At 37.5% G+C, this 18,267-nt stretch overlaps 1 protein-coding gene across 4 annotated transcripts in view; it reads right to left on the reverse strand.

Moving 5' to 3' along the window:
- PKN2 (protein kinase N2) overlaps window positions 1-18,267 on the reverse strand; it is a 54,210-nt gene that overhangs the window by 17,676 nt on the left and 18,267 nt on the right. For all 4 annotated transcript variants that reach the window (XM_035537285.2, XM_050712178.1, XM_035537287.2 and 1 more), the window contains 3 exons: window positions 11,634-11,934; window positions 3,526-3,677; window positions 307-424 (listed from right to left, as the gene is read on the reverse strand). In XM_035537285.2, coding sequence (XP_035393178.1) covers window positions 307-424; window positions 3,526-3,677; window positions 11,634-11,934 — 571 coding nt within the window. The remainder of the gene's footprint in view (window positions 1-306; window positions 425-3,525; window positions 3,678-11,633; window positions 11,935-18,267) is intronic.

The following is an 18,267-nucleotide window of genomic DNA, read 5'->3' on the forward strand; positions in this document are numbered from 1 at the left end:
GTCAAGACAAAAGAAAACATGCATAGAGCAAGAACGAAGACCACAAAGCAAGACTGGACTATGTAAGGTATAAAGAAGATGAAGAGAAATTGTAGTTCTGGTCCTTAAGCTTCAAGGTATTTTGCTTCAAGTCTGATGCATTTAGCATCCTAACACTGGTATGCCTGGTCTCTGATTACTTTCGGTTCATGCAAGTTTTGTCTAACCTTCCCACTAGAAATTTATCATAGTTCTGTGTGCATATGGGTACATATATATGTGGCATTTGACATTAACAAGATTCATATTTCTTCTCTAGTCCATCACCATTATCAAAAGCCAATTCATTGGTCTGAACTGCCTGAAGAATCTGCATCCTTATAACTTCTATTTTTGTCTTGCTGTCTTGGAGCATCTGTTGAGCTGTGGCAAGAAGTTTTCGATCCTATTAAAACAAAAAAAATTAAAACTGTAAACTCTTCATGTAACAAAACCCATCAAAAGCTTTAAAACCCACATGCTTAGGGAATAGGAACTAAATCTATGTAGCTCATTAGGTATAGCACACCAATTCAACTAACCACAATAAGATACTAGAGGAAATTAAGTTAGGACAGCTGCATTTTCAGATTAAGGACTACACACCATTCCTATGGAGACTGTATCTGTTTAAAGCTGAATAAAAGAGACATGATCTAGAAATGCCACGTGCATAGATGAATATTTTGTAATCTGATTCTAAAGAAAGAACATGATACTAAGTGCAAAATACCTCCTCCATGCTATGGAGAATGACTCAAGTGTACAGTGAAGATGATGAGAACTCTAATAATTCTTCCAACAGACATTTGCTAGACTGAATCCGTACAAAAATCACTGTACTAATTCACTTGAGTTGAATTTCAATCTCAAAATTAGAAATATGAAATTAGCTCAGACTTTAACTTCACAGAGCTCCACTATGACCTTGTACCTAATATATTTTACTCTGATATTTTTACACTACCCTATGTTCTGCAGGGTATATACACCACAAGATATATGGGAAGAAGCTTTAGCTGCATTGGAATAGATTGTGCACCACTGCATATGGTAGTATCAGAACTCTCATTTTTAGGTTTTAATATTAATCAATATTTCATAATAATACTCTGCTAGCTTTCATATTTAGGCCTTTAGAATCCTTATGCTGAGGATTCCATATTAGCTATCCAATTATTTAATCAGTACACTGAATTTCTTAAAACAATGGCTTCTCAAATACAAATATCAACTTTTGAAATAAACACTGCCTACAGCAGAGTATAGGATCTAACTATCAGATTACAAAGAACTTTGCAATACTGTTTTAAGCCTTATTTGTGCATCATTCCGATGCACACATACTCTGTGAGCATTTCTTGTCTGTGTCTTCATTTTTATCTTATTTTTCATCTTGCTGCACTTGATCACCTCCCACATCCTGTCACTCAAATTGATTTGCTTGCTCGGGGCAACTTCAATATGTAAAATGGAGGTAATTCGGGATTATAGAGATATCCCTACACAAGAAAAAGAAAATCCCATCCACACCATCAGAATGGATGCAGCTCTTTTAGTTGGGGCCTGAAAAAAAAATATTTCAGGGCATCTCCTTTGCACAGAAGAACTGACAGTGCCTGTTAAATTGGTAAATTAAACATTTACCAATTGCAAGTACTAGATTCAATCAAGAATTTTAATTACATACCTCAATCATAAAGCAAGCCAGAAATTATCTCTTCTACCTAGTCTGATCAAAGCTTGCTAACGATGTCTAATATTATAGCCTGAGTGTTTAGTTAAGTTTTTTTCAGGCTGTTATAAGGTTACGTACTGAGGGCTTATTAGGGATATAATGCATGTATGTCTTTTGATCCATTTGGATCAGCTGATTATTATTTTTAAGCGTACCTGATGTTAAGTACACTGCCCCAGAGGATGCAGACTCCAGGGTTTCCAGGAGTTGGGGACTGCAGTGCAAGGACAGCATTCCCAGGCCATTAGTCATAAGGTGCACTCCAGATTATTTCTTCCACCTGCCCCAGGCTAGTAGGTGACAGGTCACTTTCAGCTAAGGCTACCAGCATACCAGCTGGCTCAGAAGTGCTGCTGGGACAGAATGAACTTGATGGTACTTATGGTCCATCTAGTCTAAAATGATTTTTCAGGGAGTGAGCACAGCAGTATATGTGGTTTTTGAAAGGTACAAGTCACAGAGCAGGCAGGTACAAAGTCATCTGCCTCTCCACCAGTCCCTGGCAGAAATTCATTCAGAAACATGAAGTTCCTTGCCAATACTTTTTGGTTAGTATCAATTAACAACTGGTAGCAATACAATTTTCAGATGTCAGCTCTTCTAATTAAACATTTCTTTTGAATAAGTTCACTGACTCAGCTACGTGTTGGGCCAGTCAGTTAAGAACTTCAAGCATCCCAATCGTATTTGCTATCAGAAATAGCTAACCAAGCCACTGTGTATTATTTGCTATACCTATGTTTGTTTTTCCCCCTTAGTTTGAGGATGCACTTCATCTCCTTAATGATCTAATAAAAGTACATGGAAAGAAAAGGTAATGAGTAACTAATGAAGACAGAAGGGTCTGTAAGTAGGGACCCCCTTGACACACATACAGTTTTACTCATTTGAGAACTGTGACTCCCTCATATTCAGAAAATAAGTCTCCCCACTGCTGCCCCCATTTAAAATGTTTGGTTAGTCTTTCAGAGTGGAGTTAAAGGACTCTTTTAGTGTCTGATGAATTTTATTACCTAGTTCAGACTGTGTAACAAGTCAGACCCATTTAGGAGTTAGCAAGCCCCTTCCCTGTACACTTCCCTGCCCCTTGGAGAACTCTTATAGTTTCAGTTTGATGCTATCAGATACTACCTCTAGAATACCCTTTTCTGTTTAAAAAAAAAAAAAAAAGAAAAAAGGAGAGGGGGAAAAAGTATTTTAACAAAGTATTTTATGCATCTGTGTTCTACTGGTGATTATAACAACTCTATCTGAATATTATGCATCTCTTATTACAATAAATTTTTGGTACAAGGCTTTTTACTGCCAACTAAAACTAGATGACCATTTCAAAAGCATATTTGGCAATGCCACCTTTTATGTAATTGTCATGCACACTACGGCTTTAAATTAATGGATTTTTTTTAGTTGAGCTAGAAAAAGCATCAGCCACCATTCCATGTCATACCAAGCTTTGCTGCTTTGTAAATCACACATGATCAAAGATTACTAGATGTACTAAATTTAGTAAGCCGGATTTATTACTTAAGTTGAACCGCACGTGGACAAATTGATAAAACAACCACATTTAACAAGCATTCTGAGTGGGTATCAAAGGACAACAAAAACAGTATAACAATTTGTAGCAGACTTTACAGTGCTACTTAACAAAGAATAAACCAACCCCAAAACACTGAGACTGCATACAGTTTATACATTGGATGTTCACACCATAGCAATATGAAAATCCACAATTATTTTCATGTTCCTTAAGCATTCCAAAGCCTTACCTTTGAAGAGCCATTTGAGTACATCTGTATCATATTTTCTGCTCCCTGTTTTACCTTCAGTTCTATATCCAATTGCTTCTTTAAGGCCATCAATCTGTTGTTAGTAGAAAAACGAGGATCGCTATTTGGAGTATCAGGAGTCCTAGGACAATCTGTGAATTAAATGCAATATGTAGTGTGTGCAGCAAGGAGAAAAAGAAAAACAAACAAAACAACCACCACTCAAAACAAACAAACAAAAAAACCAACAAAAACGCATCTATTCTATCAAGTTATAGATTAAACAAAGCTGGAACATCACACTTAAGACTGACTGTCCTGTGCTGAGCTACTTTGCAAATGCGCCTTAGCATGAAAAGCCTGGTGAAGGCAGAGTGACTCCCACACCCGTCCCAATTCCCGTGAATCACTTCCTGGAGCAGTAATGCAGGCAGGCTGGCTGCAAGGTCTGCTCTTCGTTCACACATTTATTTATTCTGCCATGTCTCAAGTCACTTAAAAATTCGGTTTACCATTAAGCTTTCTTACACTCCTGATTTGAAATATATAACAAACTAACTTAGACAATGACATTCAGTACCAGTAAACACGGCCTAAATAAAGATTCATTTCCTCATTGATTTGAATGTATTATTTCGGCTAGCACCATTGCAGACAGAGCTTATGACAGAATTAAGAATAATGCATTTTCTTTTCCTTAAAGGATGCAGACATAGGACTGAACGATTTTTACTCTGCAATCCTAACCAAATCACGGGGTAATTGGATATACAGGCAGTTAATTGAATAGCTATGATCTGCGGGGAAGAAGAGGGTTTTTTTGTCTGAGACCATCCCCATGTTTAGATCTCCATCTTGCTGGATTAATTAAATAGAATGCAAACTAGCTTTCAATCAATCAAATTACATACTCAAAATCCTTAACTTTGCTATTGTCCTCCAGAAGAATCTATTAATCCCTGGTTCATATTTCAGCTTCTGCATCATGAACTGTTAATGAACTGAGAATACGTGGTCACTGGACTGTTTCCTAGTGGTTAACTATTCTGTAAATTCCAACAAAACCAGCCTTTTAGCTATAGCCGATTATCTTCCCGAACAGCCCCAATGGCATCTCCTTCAAACTTTTTGTAAAAGAGGATAAATTCTGTCTAACTGCAATAATGTTTTTTTTTTGTTGATTTCTTTTACCCTAACAATTGAGAGAATACCTTCTCTACAGACAAAGGACATTAGTTGGTCTCCTGGAAGATAATATTTATCTCACATCAACAGTATGGTCTTTTTAAATTTTAATTAATTTTCTTTGAATTCAAAGTAGGATGATGGATCAAGTTCCTGAAATTCTTGGTTATTAGAAAACACAGGCATTGCACCAATAACTTACAAATTATTAACGGTGAGTTATCAGGGGGATGGGAGTGTCTTATCTGTCATTTCATATTTCTTCTACAGAAGCTTCTAATAACTAATTTTTGAGATTTAATACATTTTACTTTCAAGTTTGCCATGTAATTTCCTCCTTTTAAATTGCAGTCTTTGACGAGACTGAACACTAATTTCATGTAAGGAGAACTTTTAATTTCCTCTGCTGTTAATTCACTCTTCAGTTCAAGCTACTTTAAGACTCTTACTGCACCCTCACTACTTAAAGGTAGTACAGAAAACGCCAGATGTTTTAAAAAAAAAAAAAAACAACACCCGTCTGTGAGAAAACAGATGCAGAATAGCATTCTTCCTCTCTGCGTTTTGGCTTGGTTTGTGAAACACTGCACTTGCACAGATTTAGCTTAAATCTGTCATTAATAAAACACAGATTAACAACACACTTTTCCCCCATTTATGTCTTCACATTTAACTAATCCTCACCTAATAATCTATTCAAAATTAAAACAAACATGAAACTTGAAAGTCACAGTGTCAGGTCTCCTTATAAAGTAGATTAATTGTGTAAATGAATATTTACCAACTTTAGATTTATGATGCAGGCCTCTGCCACTTAAAGATCCCAGTCCTCTGATGATGCATGTGGAAGATTGTGGTGCTCCTGAAGTCTCTTTTCATAGCTTTTAAAGATGCAAACCAGCACTCTTTGCATTAAAACAACACCCAGTTGCAAGTCAAGCACTAATTAGAGATACCACGATTCAGGCTGCCCATGCAGCTGTTATTATCTCCCTTTGCCTGTCATCACTGTGAAGGTCTAACCACGTCACTTACCTGGGTCATCTAAAGAGTGGGTCTGCACTTGTGGACCTAAATTCCCCTCTACCATTTACTTTAAATGGAGCTACTGAATGTTTTGTTAGTAACCAGCAGCAAAGGAAACTTTTCTGCATTTTTTTTTTTAAACACACTTGCAGACTTAATAGCTGCTTGCTAAACTCCTGAATATGGAGCAATATGGTTTCTTTACAAATATATATATTTGTAAATTTCTTTACTACTTTACTATAATTTTTCAGAAATGGCTTCCAAGAGACTCCTCCTCCCCCCCCCCCCCCCCCGACCCCATTACAATAAACGGCCTGAGGCTGAATTCAGATTAAAGTTTAAGTCAGCCAGTCTAACTGGTCCTATTATGGAAAGTGTTGACAATCTTAGCAGCACCACTACAAGCTACATCTGTTTCCCTCTCTTTGTATGTCTACTTAGGTTGTAAGAGATAACTAGCCATCCCGAAGTGATTATCTATTTGGGTAAAGCACCATACAGAGGGTCTTGAATCTCATCTGGAGACATTTAGTTATCGTCCTGATACAAACACACAATACATCCATCCAGGTTAAGTGCAAGCAATGGGATTTTATGTACATCCTTAAAGTTGAACGAGAGTTAAGTACTTACACCAAATTGATACTTCACTCTAGCAGGTATGTAGGAACTGAGGAAAATGACAGATTCTTTAGTTTGCCAAGCTTGTTGGTCAATAAGGACAGTACAAGACTAGTCACTTTGGATGTGACATTCAAGTCCAACTTTGTATAAGACAGTAATAGCTTTGCTGGGCTATGGATTAGTGCCCCTAGGCATTTTCTTCTTGACACTGCGAATATCAAATGAAATAACGTGTATTTCAAATGAACTAGACTTCATTTCATGTAACTAGGTTACTTTTGCTGAACAGCTATGAATATTGTTGCTTAACACTAATGTTTTTTTTTTTTGCAGCCTGGTAACACACATCCAGGCTGCTGGAAGAGCAGTGATGCTGCTTCCCCAGGACCTGTGATATCCTGTTTTCATGAAAATATACTCATAAGACTTAACTTAAAAGTGATGCTTAATGGATTTTTTTTAAAGTGTCTGGACTGCATCAGGATAATGGCAGTTCTCAGTTTGAAATGTTTATCTTGCTCTTCTGAAAACCTCTTCAGTTTGACTGAGTCTTTGCATAATGCTTACCAGCATACACTCCTTGCTTCTAAATTGCCTTTTACCAACATTCCCATCTAAACTATATTTATTAGAGTAGTGACAACTCTATTTTTTCTAGACTGCTTCTCATTTCTCTAGGGACTCTTCCCCACATGGTAGGTATATGATTTTTATTTGACAAGCTCAGTGTGAAATCCAGGATCCCATGTAACTGTCCGAGTTTTGGTTCCCACGCTGCTACACTATTCAATTAGCAGCAAGTTGGTAAAAAGTTAATTTTAATTTATTTGAGGACTTTTAATTGTAGTGTCTTAACCAACAGAAATACCTGTGATGCATTCAGGCACTGCTAGGGAAAAACAAACAAACAAGCAAACCACCAGAAAAGGCATCTTCATCAGGCATGTCTCAGGGAGTCAGATGGTTACAACAGCACTTGAACTAAGCTGTCTGTAAGTCCAAGATGGTGTACACACACAGAACATCTAGCACTGACCTCCTGAAAACTGCTGAAGTTGAACTGAATTTCAACTGGGTAACAGCAAATTTTAACAACTGAGAAAGCAACAGCTGATTGACTCACACTGCTTCAAGAACATTATTCCACATTAAGGCTCCCAGGAGTTACCGTGACATTCCTACGGATATCAGCATTGTAGGTAGCATCTTCTGTCTAAAAAAGTCACTACCCTGACCAGCTTGCTTGCTACCCCTATCAATTTTCAAGAACTGGTCTTTTTATGGACTTTTTGGTTAAAAAAAAGTAGTCTCTCTTCTGTCAGCTGCTCATATTCTTCAACCTGAGAATGTATTTTCTTTGTGACCTACCTCTTCAGCCAAATATGCTGTGGACAGTTTAAGAGATAGGAGAGTGGAAGAAGAGTGAACTTCAGTCTTTCTGATTTCAGGTTCTGCATGTTCTATTCAGTCTCCTCAATTCCCTCAAAGCTTTCTCTATCATCTCACCTCCCTTTACTTTAGTTCTATGGACCAAATTCATTTCTCAATTTTTACATATCTACATAAATATGTAGACATATTATACTTATATGTGTATATATGTTATATAACTTGCATATGAACTATATGCCTAATTAAATCAGGGACTTGCTGCAGGTAAGCTAGTTCAACCTTATACCTCATTGAATCATATTGAAAAGCCCAGTCTCTAGTGTTACTTTTTAGACACATGAAAAGAATATCAATTTAATCCATGCTACTCTGTAGAAGTACATTTTCAAGATACGAAATGCCTTTGTGTCTAAGCGTGAAGTAATCATCCCCATGTTATATATTCAAATAAGTCTCAGATATTCAGCAGTAGTGGTCACTAGGCTTGTCCTACTCTGTTATTGCTGCACTCTGCTTCCCTTTTAAGTGCTGACCTACAAATTCTAAAGCCCTGCATCCTAGTATGACTAATGCACTGCATGATAAGGACAGGCCTGGGTACAAAGACTCAATTCTAAAACAAATCTAGATTTACCAACAACCCCATAATGGAAAGTAAACCTACATTATGGTCATAGTTGTTTCTGAATCATACATCAGCTGCCAAGTCTATCCTCACATTCAGTAATATAGCTTTTTGGCATACTGTACTTTTTGTTTGAAGTTCAATACCAATTCAAGCGGTTGTGAAAATAATTTCCTATGGCATTAGGACATGGGAAGCTTTCAATTCTAGGCAAGCTACCATCAAAATATCTTAACTTACTTGAAATGGGCTGATATTAACACATTTTTCTACAGCAGATTCATTAAGATTACATTTTTCATTAAGATTACATTTAATGGTTTTAATATATGTTGATTACACTGTACTGATTACAAAATAGTTGGACTACAAATTACTGGTTCGTTAAAAAAAAAAAAAAAGTAATGTAAGCCACCGCCTGATACCATAAGCAACAGTAAGAGTCGCAATAGCTTGTCTGACACTTCCCAGCTCTAAATCTGGAGTACTTCACAAACATATGTTCACACCCACTTTTCAAATACTGGAACTGGAAAAGAATAAATGACTTTTCCAAGCTGCCACTATGAATTTTCAATGAAACAACAGAAACAGTCCAAGAATCTTCAAAGGTCAGGCCTGACAGGTCAAAAGGATCATCATCTTACAGACATTCTCAGTGTTGCTTCTCAATGGGTCTCAGTCCTGACCTCACTACTTAGAGCCCTCAGTAACCTATGTAACATACTGCAGAAGACTAGGAAAACCTAGGGCCACACACACAAAAAGAAAGCATAACTATATAGAGAGAATACAACAAGCCTTGACTCCCACAGTTCTTGAACCCTTTTTACCTTATTTTCAGTATTTACGCTTTGCAGTCTAAAAGTTTCCCATATATGTCCTTACCTTTTTAAAAACATTTTAACTGAATCAGAAAAAGGTCAAATACGAGCTAAAGTGAAAAGCTGTAACTCAGAATAGAGCTAACCTCTGGAAATAACTCACTTATACTTGGGAAGCTCACATACTCAGCAATAAATGGTTATTAAATTCACTATATCACTCTGGAGCACAAGCAAGAATTACCAGACAGATAGCTGTGACCTCTCCACAGAGCTGTACTGTCAGATGACAGGGATGTTTAGGGCCATGTCTCTATGTATTTGTTGAATATTATACAAATATTTTATACTTAAGCCAACTCTGCATGTGTATCATAAATCTTATGCTACCAACCTTATTTTGCAAGGGCCTATCTCACTAATAGCTCAAGTCAAAACTGGGACTTCAGTATTAAAATCAGAATATCACCTAGATGACATGCAGCCATTAGTTTGAAATTAGACCAAATGTTTACCGATAGCACACCTCCCCCATGAGTTAGAGACCATGAATGAGGAAGGAGACAGGCAATTAAATTATAAAGCAAACAGCACACAAGCTCAATCATTTCTACTTTGGAGGTTTTAGATCATTGATCTAAAAAAAGATATATATGCATTTTTAAAGTAGGTTGTGAAGTATATTGTATTAAAATGGGTCTTATATAGGAATACCTGATCTGATACTAAATAATTAATATAAAGATCTCCACAAAGTTTTAAGTTTCTTTTCAATAAATTTGTAACCTGCAATAATTGAAATAGTAAAGAAATAATGCACTTTTCTCAGGGCACATTTTAATAATTAAGGTTGTAAAGGCTATCGGCCAACAATGCTTTGAACAGAATAAGAGTTAAAACATAGTATTAAGGGGCTTAGTATGCATCAAAAGCACTTAGAAGCACGTAAGATTATCAGCTTTGATCTCTTCCATAAGCCCTTCACGAAGGCTCTGGTTGTTGAGCACAAGGCTGGCCAAGCCTGGCTGCTGCTGGTTTCCCAAAAGCAATGGGCACTGCCAGTTTTTTCAGCCATGTACTGCGGCTCTGAACAGCATTGTTTAATTATTTATTTGCACCCAAAGATCTCAATCTCTTTAGAACTAAGTGCTTTCTTAGGGTCTATTGTATTTCCTGAGCCATACACACGGACAATATTGCTGATTAACTCACTGGGGCAAGTTTTAAAATGCTGCACTGGAAGGGGCGCTCCAATGTGCCATCATCCTGTGCCATCTGCTTTTCAAGTTCCACTACTACAGTAACTTCACACATTTATAACCATACAGATTTTTATATTTGTTTCTACAGAAATTGCATCCAATTTTCTTTCTTCTCCCTTCTTCCTGTTCCTTTAAAAGCCCCACTACTCTCAACACCAAAGATGACCTTCATAAACCTTACCCAATATGAAACCGAATGCTTCATGCCAACTAAAAAAAAAAACAAAAAAACTATGTCTATCTATGAAGCATATGTTATCTGTATTCCTATCTCATGCTGCAGCAACTACTCTGCCTCGCTACTTCCATTCCCCCCCCCCCCGAATAGTCTCTCTCAAACCTCAAAAGCAACAAATGCAGAGAACACTGTGCAAGTCTACCATAGACACTTCAACACTTCTGTAGCATGTCACAGGGCCAGATAATATGAATTCCTGATACTATGTGCCAATACTTTCCTAATTTCTCACCGTAACCAAGCTTACTTCAAAAATAATGATCATGCAGTCTTTTTACTCTATTGCCCAAGCTTCTTAAGGCTTGGCATTCACTTTTACGAACGCCTTCAATGGCATGTGTACATTTATTAAGTTTTTGCCAAGAAAAGTCTGTGTAATGTGGAATCACCAGCCTGGCAACACCTCCTAAGTCATTCTGTAAAACTTAAAAGAAGGACTGTTTACTTTTACAACATTCCATCTTAAAACACCAGGACTGGTGTGTAAAAAAATGTCTATTCAAAATTAATATCAACTCATCATCAAGCCACAGAAAATACTAATTAAAACAACTGCAAAATATTTGAAAAAAATGGCAACCCCATTGTGGTTCATACCAAAATTTGCTCTTACATAGCGAAAAGCTACTAGACAATACTACAAAGATTGAGAAAATATTTTAATATGGTAATAACCAAAGTGAGAACAAGCACACGTTAAGTTAGTCTTTAGAGCACCGTCAAATAGTCTGTCAACACTGCTCCCCCAAAAAACAATTTAAAACTCAAAGAGACTAGACATTTCTGTGTGAGTCAAAATAAATATGCATACATTGGTGAACAAACTCTCCACCTACGGATTTGCTTATTCCCAGAGCAGCTTTTTCAAGTGAAATGGGCTGCAGTTTATCTAAGCTAAGAAAAAACAATTTCACTATGACATACGGTACCTGTAACATCTTCTGGATCCGTTACAACAATGTGTGCATTTAACTCCTGTAACTTATGATGCAAGTCTTCTAACTTCTTATTTGATTTTTTCAAAATGTTGTCCACATATGCCAAGTTCTTTTTATCCGTTGTGACCTTCCTGAGGTTCTCAGCTCCCTCCTTGATTTTAAGTTCCTTCCTTATTTCCCGTTTGATTTGGTCCTTTATTTCATCCAGCTTCTGCTGTACCATTGTGTCTGAAAAGTCCAACTTTTGGCCAGTGCTCAGATTCTCAGAGACTAGAAGACTTTTGGCATCCCCCTAGAAAGAAAAACATTAATATAACTACCAGAAAATATGGTTACTTGACAACACATGCTGAAAAATTGAAGTGACTAGACTTTTGGCCTCCGTATATTAAATGCTCACATTGTTAAGACCATTTATTGACCATGGGTCTATATTCATGTTGCCCTAAAGCAACATTATCAGAAGACATTACATGTTAACTGGAGTTACATTTTACAACAGATTTATTTTAAATTTAGTGACATCTTTACTGTGCCTATTTTTAACAGCAAGAGATTTAAATACTTCTGGATTTGTCATGGCTGCCTGCCTGGCATTTATATGCCTCAGAGCTAATGACTCACATTTGTAATTTTCTAGATTTAATTGTGTGCTTTAATAGAGCAAATGGATATAGGAATTAAGATTAAATTCTAACAATTATTAACTACGATGAACTTCTATACATTCATTAGAATACATTTCTTTAGGAAAAAAAGCAAAAAGGAAAAAAACCCTTTCATGATGCTTACAAATGTTTAAGTACTGGCTACCAGCATCTTTATAGACAATAAAGATGTATCAAGATGTTACTTGAAAGTAAGCTTGCTAGGTTTTTTCTTTAAACACTCAAATAAAGCCTTTTACTTAAAAACTAATAATTAAAAAAAAATCTTCTTTTCTTTGTGCAGGCAAAGTAGGCTGAAATAATAACAATAATAATAAATCCAATGATGAGTAGGAGTTGCTGTAATAAGGGAACAGGGAATGAAATGCCCGGTACCGCTGGAGGTCATGCTTGTGCCTCACAAGTACGAAGAGCATGGTTATCGAACATACACCAAGACAACGACACATGTAATAATTCTTCCTCTGTGTCGCCTTCTACACGGGCCCTGTACAACAAGCAGACATTAGGTCCCACCCACAGCCATAGCGAGAGCTAACTAAGCAAGTGATGATCAACGTGTCTCTCTCCTGAACTCAGAATGTGATCCACTGTCGATTCAGGATGTATCGAGTGTACGTGTGGCCTGATCTGCATGCTCACTAACCAAAAGACCAAAATTCAGATTTTCCTAGATTTTCCAGATTTTCAGATTTTTTCCAGATTTTTCCAGATTTTGAGATTTTTTCCAGATTTTCCTAGACATGATAAAGAAATTGCCTAGATACTTGGGCAGACGCTGAGGTATCTGAAGGGATGATTAGAAATTTAAGTTTTTGGTGTAAATTATTTGTCATCACTATTTGCTACTCAAAATACCACCATTTGGAAAGGAATTCAAAAAGAACAGCATCAGTCTAATAAACTGTAATAACGTCCCAGAACACATGATCTCTAGATATAGTTTACAGCTATTTGTATTTTTTTTTAGAGACTCAGACTACAGACATGCACATCTTTCCTAAAAAAGAAGAAAAAATCCCATCCTAAACAAATAAAGCCCATGTGAATAATTATGAAATATTTATAAAAGTCACCATTATAAAAGTCACATTTGTACATTGATAAAAGGTCAGAATGGTATTCAATGACTTCAAGTACTGATATATTCATTTCAAAAAATGAAAGAAGTGGGAAAGCTCTGAGGTTCTGGTTCTATGACCAACAGCCACAAGGAATCCCCTGCAGCTTTGTGTTACATTCTTCAGGGTTTGCTTTTGTAGGAATCTGGGGAAATGAGGGTCATGAAGGTTCTGCCTGGGCCATGCATGTCAACAGATAATGCTGGTCAAAATATTTAAATCTGCACACATTCCACTGATAATGCCTTCTGTAAGTAAGATTCTATCTACTAATCTGTAAGTATAGTTATAAAAGTTTACTAACTCATCTTTAGACCCCTGCTATTAAGACATTTCCATCTACAGCTGTCACTTTTAATACGAAGTTAGTACTTGAAAGATTCTTAACTATTAAAAGTAGTTGGAATCACCACCTTGCCACAGGATTTGTCTGTTTGTGAAAGAGACAAGAAACAAGCAATTTAGAAATCACAAACGGAGTGAGACATGCAAAAGGAAAAAAAATCATGCAAATACATATTTAAAGGGCACTTGTGATTCCTGCATGTACACTTTTGTTAGTGCAGATTCAAATAAATAATTTATTACGGATATGTAGAGAGGCTATTAATAGTTGTACTGGGAAATACGTGACATTGCTTCCATATACAGGCATATAAAAATTTTTTTTTAGAATAATCAATAGCAATTAGCAACTAGTACAAAGGTTCATTCGCATCAATCACAAAGAAAACCAACAACCACATGTTGAATGGTGCATGTTGAGAAACAACTGAAACTGAAAATAAATGTGTATAGCAATTGTTACATAATATGTTGGTGTTTAAATGAGTATGTCCAAATTAGATTACTATCTCTGATTTCCCTGTTTGCTCTAACAGATAAAAACTTAGGGATGTAAAATAAACAAAAAAAGAGCTTGGAGATTAGCATACCACTATTTAGCCTTTACAAACCAAAATCAAAACTGTTAGTAAATACGAAAACTATTTTTAAGTCATGACAGTTTACACTTGCTCTGCAAGAATACGAGATATAAACTTATCATCTTACCGCCTTCAAAGCATGATATCCCACTTTTCAAAGCTCACAGGAAGAAAGGTAAATGTAAGACAAAACAAAAAACCTTTTTTTCCATAATAGCCCCTAAAGTATGCTAACAATATGCCAAGAATGTGCACTTCTCAAACAGAACAATGTAATTAAAATATAAATAATTCAGAAATATTCTAGACTAGGGTTTCCCAAAGTGACTCGAGTTAATTGTTTATCTATTGAACAATAAGATATTTTGTTACAGGGCAGGTTTTTAATCCCTCTTTGGCCCAACATCCCACCTGTTAAAAAGAGGTTATGCTCTTCAGTGAAGAGGTTTATGCAGCCCCTGTTCCAGATGCTTAGTGTCTCTAACAAGTCTTCAACTCAATTCAATCTTCACGTTCATTAGGAATTTGCATTCCAGATTTCTAGTACCTAAGATAAAGTTTTCCTCAGTTTGAGCAGTCTCAGCACACCCTCTGTTCCTAGACTTGGAGTTTCAGGACACGGAAGCTTTAACCTGCTTCACAGACACCAGCAGCATGGATGCAGACACGGGTAGCAGGTAATGTCGTCTGTGCATTTGAGCTGACCCCACAGCACCGACTTTCAACAAGCTTTATGAGCTGAGGCTATCTATTTCAACGTTGTTACAAAATTTTATAAGGAACTAAGTACATATACATACACATATATAATATTGCTTATCTCTCTGTATACGTATACACAGACACCACCACCACATGGCTGCCAATGCCTCGGGATGCAGTGTTTTAAGCCAAGTCCAACAAGCCTCCTATGCTACAAGACCATCAACTTTTTAGAGCTACTACAAGAAAACCCCAAGCAAAACCATGGACGATACTGTCTCGTCATCCTGAGTTAACAGCACTTCTGAACTGAAAGCATCCTGTCACCTAGTTATCTAGACATCTCACCAGGCACAAAGGTCACTGGGAAGCAAACAGGCAAACACGTTTTGCTGCTGAGGTGCAACGAGGGCTGGAGACAGGACCTCGTGCCAGAGGGATGAGCACCCTCAGCAGTGCTCCATCTCAAAATGGAGCTGATGCCAAGACGGACACCACTGGGCAGACTGTCTCAGAGTTGAGCAAGAGCAGTAAGATATTTTCCTTTGAGAAAGGTATCTGCCCAGCCCCCCAGCTGAAACTCTTTTAAACTGAGAAATTACTTAAAACACAGAGTTCTCCAGCTTTATTTGATGGTACCTGAGTTCACCTATTACAAAAGCCTCTGGTTAGAGAATTTTTCTAAAGAAAAAAAAAAAAAAAAAAATCTTTCTCCCCATTTGGATAAACTCCCTCCCAGGCTAAGCCTCACATCCTTCAGAAGACAGCTGTTCTGTGCTCTCAGCCTGAAAATATAGTAATTGGAAAGAAAGATCAGCTGGAGGTGGGGACCAGCTCCTTTCCTTTGCACTGTTCAAGCAGGCATGGGTGCAAAGATGAAAAAAATCATTCATTTTCTACACCAAGAAGCCATCAATGTTTTTTGTACAGCTACTTCCTTTACTCTCCCTCCCAGAATCACTTAATGTGAAACATCAGAGCATTTCCTCTCTTAAGAAGCAAGTAATGATTAAACCACTCCTGCTGGCCTAACAAAGTTAGATTTTTAAAGCAGCGGGACCTGCTCTAAGACAAAAGAACGGGTAGCCAGTTTTTGATGCTCAGTTTCCTCTTTTGAATTCTGGTTGTGCTCTGACTGCTGGTTAGAAGGGAGCAGCCATTCCCCGCTGGGTGGTCCCAGGACTGCCCCCCTGGCAGCACGGCATCCTTCCCCCCCCCCCCCCCACCCAGTGCCACACCACCTGCCCAGGACCACTGCTTTGCACCAGCAGCAGGAAAGGGCAGCCAGCGCCCTGTGCTGCTCCCAACAACCTGCTCCTGCACTGCTGCAGGGAAAGCAGTTACAGGCAGCGAGGCATACTTCCCAGTGGGAAAATGCATGTTTAGGAGCCAGACTGGAGATTTCTGAAATATTTCAGCATGTAATGAAACTGAAGCTATGTTTAATGCAATAAACTATCAAGAACCACAAATTAGATATTAGTGCTTTAAAAAGAGGAAGTGTGTGTGAGAGAAACAGACGAGGAAACCACATATGTAGCTGTCCTATTGCAATGGTCTAACGGCTCAACCTCACTTTGATTGCTGGCTCAAAGACCAGCTACTTGCACAGATGAATGCTAGATGCCAGCCTTCAATTTCTGTACTCCTGGGAAATGTTTTAAGTATAGTTGCTGAAAATACTGGGTAGTGGTCTGAGCACATCTTCTAATAATACACAAAGTCTGTTCTGGCTGATGCGGTGAGATACCAGACACCAGCAATGTTGTTTACGAAAATCCATCAAGTCCCTGCACTTTTTCTCAGGTCAACTCTGAACCAAATAACGGATGAGGCAAGTGCCTTGACAAACTGGATTTGTCTCAATGACGGAACTTGATACTGCTGAACAGAAGAAATTACTGTGAAGGTGAATATATGCAACTGAAACGGATTGTCTGATAAACTGAATGACTTCCAATTTAAAAAGAGATCCTCAAATTGCCACAGCTTAGAAAGAGATAACCCTAAAATCCTGGGCATTAATAACTGCCAAAGACTTGCTTCTAACAGCACCGTACAGCGGCACTGGGTGATCCGGTGTTCACCTGAGAGAATATCGGACAGGGTAAGAATTCAGATTGCTGAGTTCTGGCAGGAATTCTTACAGAAACCTAAGTGGGGCCTTAAACTACAGCATGCTTAACACCTGCTGAGTACTTATGCACAATATTATTTACACTTCACATTGACTTGCTACTAACATGCACTCAATCTGCCTTCAGGAAAAAAAAGCCATATCAGAACTCACAGTAAAAATGAGTACATTTTTCCTAAAAGTATTACCATTCATTTTTATATACCTTTGAATTATAGGTGCCATTTTATTGTCTATTACAGTCTGTTGAAAGAATAAGAAATCCTGTTTGACAAGTACAGTCAAAAATGTTTGGTTGTTTAATGCAAGCATATTCATTTCAAATAGACAAAGATGAAAATAATCTCATGTATAATTTAAAAAGTTACCATAATCCAGAAAGACTAAATGTTTATTCATTTTTCATTTCATTTTGAGGAGCTGGAAATACAGATTTGGAACTATTAGGTCTCTCAATATAATTTTCTGAATAATCTTTTTTTGGGGGGTGGGGTTGGAGTTGTTTTTCTGAACTAACTGCCAAAGGTCCCTGAAGCCCTCTAAAAGTAATTTCTGAAACTACAGTAGTCTTTGATTTTAAGAACAATGTTAATCAATTGCAAACCTTGTCCTCTCCCCCTCCCCCCGAAGTCATTCAGAAAACCAGATGTGACAGCTTGTCTGGATTACTGGAACTACATGGACTATTTCCTCCTGCCCAGAAGCAAATGTGATTGTGGTCAAGATCTCAGCACTCACCCAACGTCAAGAACAAAAAAACCTTGAAGGCTTAATAGATTTTGGCATTAGTTTGCTGTGCTAACATGTCGCAAATCAGGATTTAAATTTAATCCAAGTCACAGCTCTCTTCTTTGTAATAAGAGGCTTCTTAAGGTACAAATAACTGCAGTGCATTGCATTACACATGGATAAATTCAAGTAGGACACTCATTAAATGGGGTTCAATTCCTCGGTGCATACAATGAGGGCCTGGCTGCACCTATCAGAGATGCAATATGTACGAAACCTGTTTGTTCCAATAGGGATGTCCCACCTACAGCCCTCAATCAGCGGGTCCTGTCTGCCCCTCTC

The sequence above is a fragment of the Cygnus atratus genome, chromosome 8, assembly GCF_013377495.2.
Source record: "Cygnus atratus isolate AKBS03 ecotype Queensland, Australia chromosome 8, CAtr_DNAZoo_HiC_assembly, whole genome shotgun sequence".
Taxonomy (NCBI): domain Eukaryota; kingdom Metazoa; phylum Chordata; class Aves; order Anseriformes; family Anatidae; genus Cygnus; species Cygnus atratus.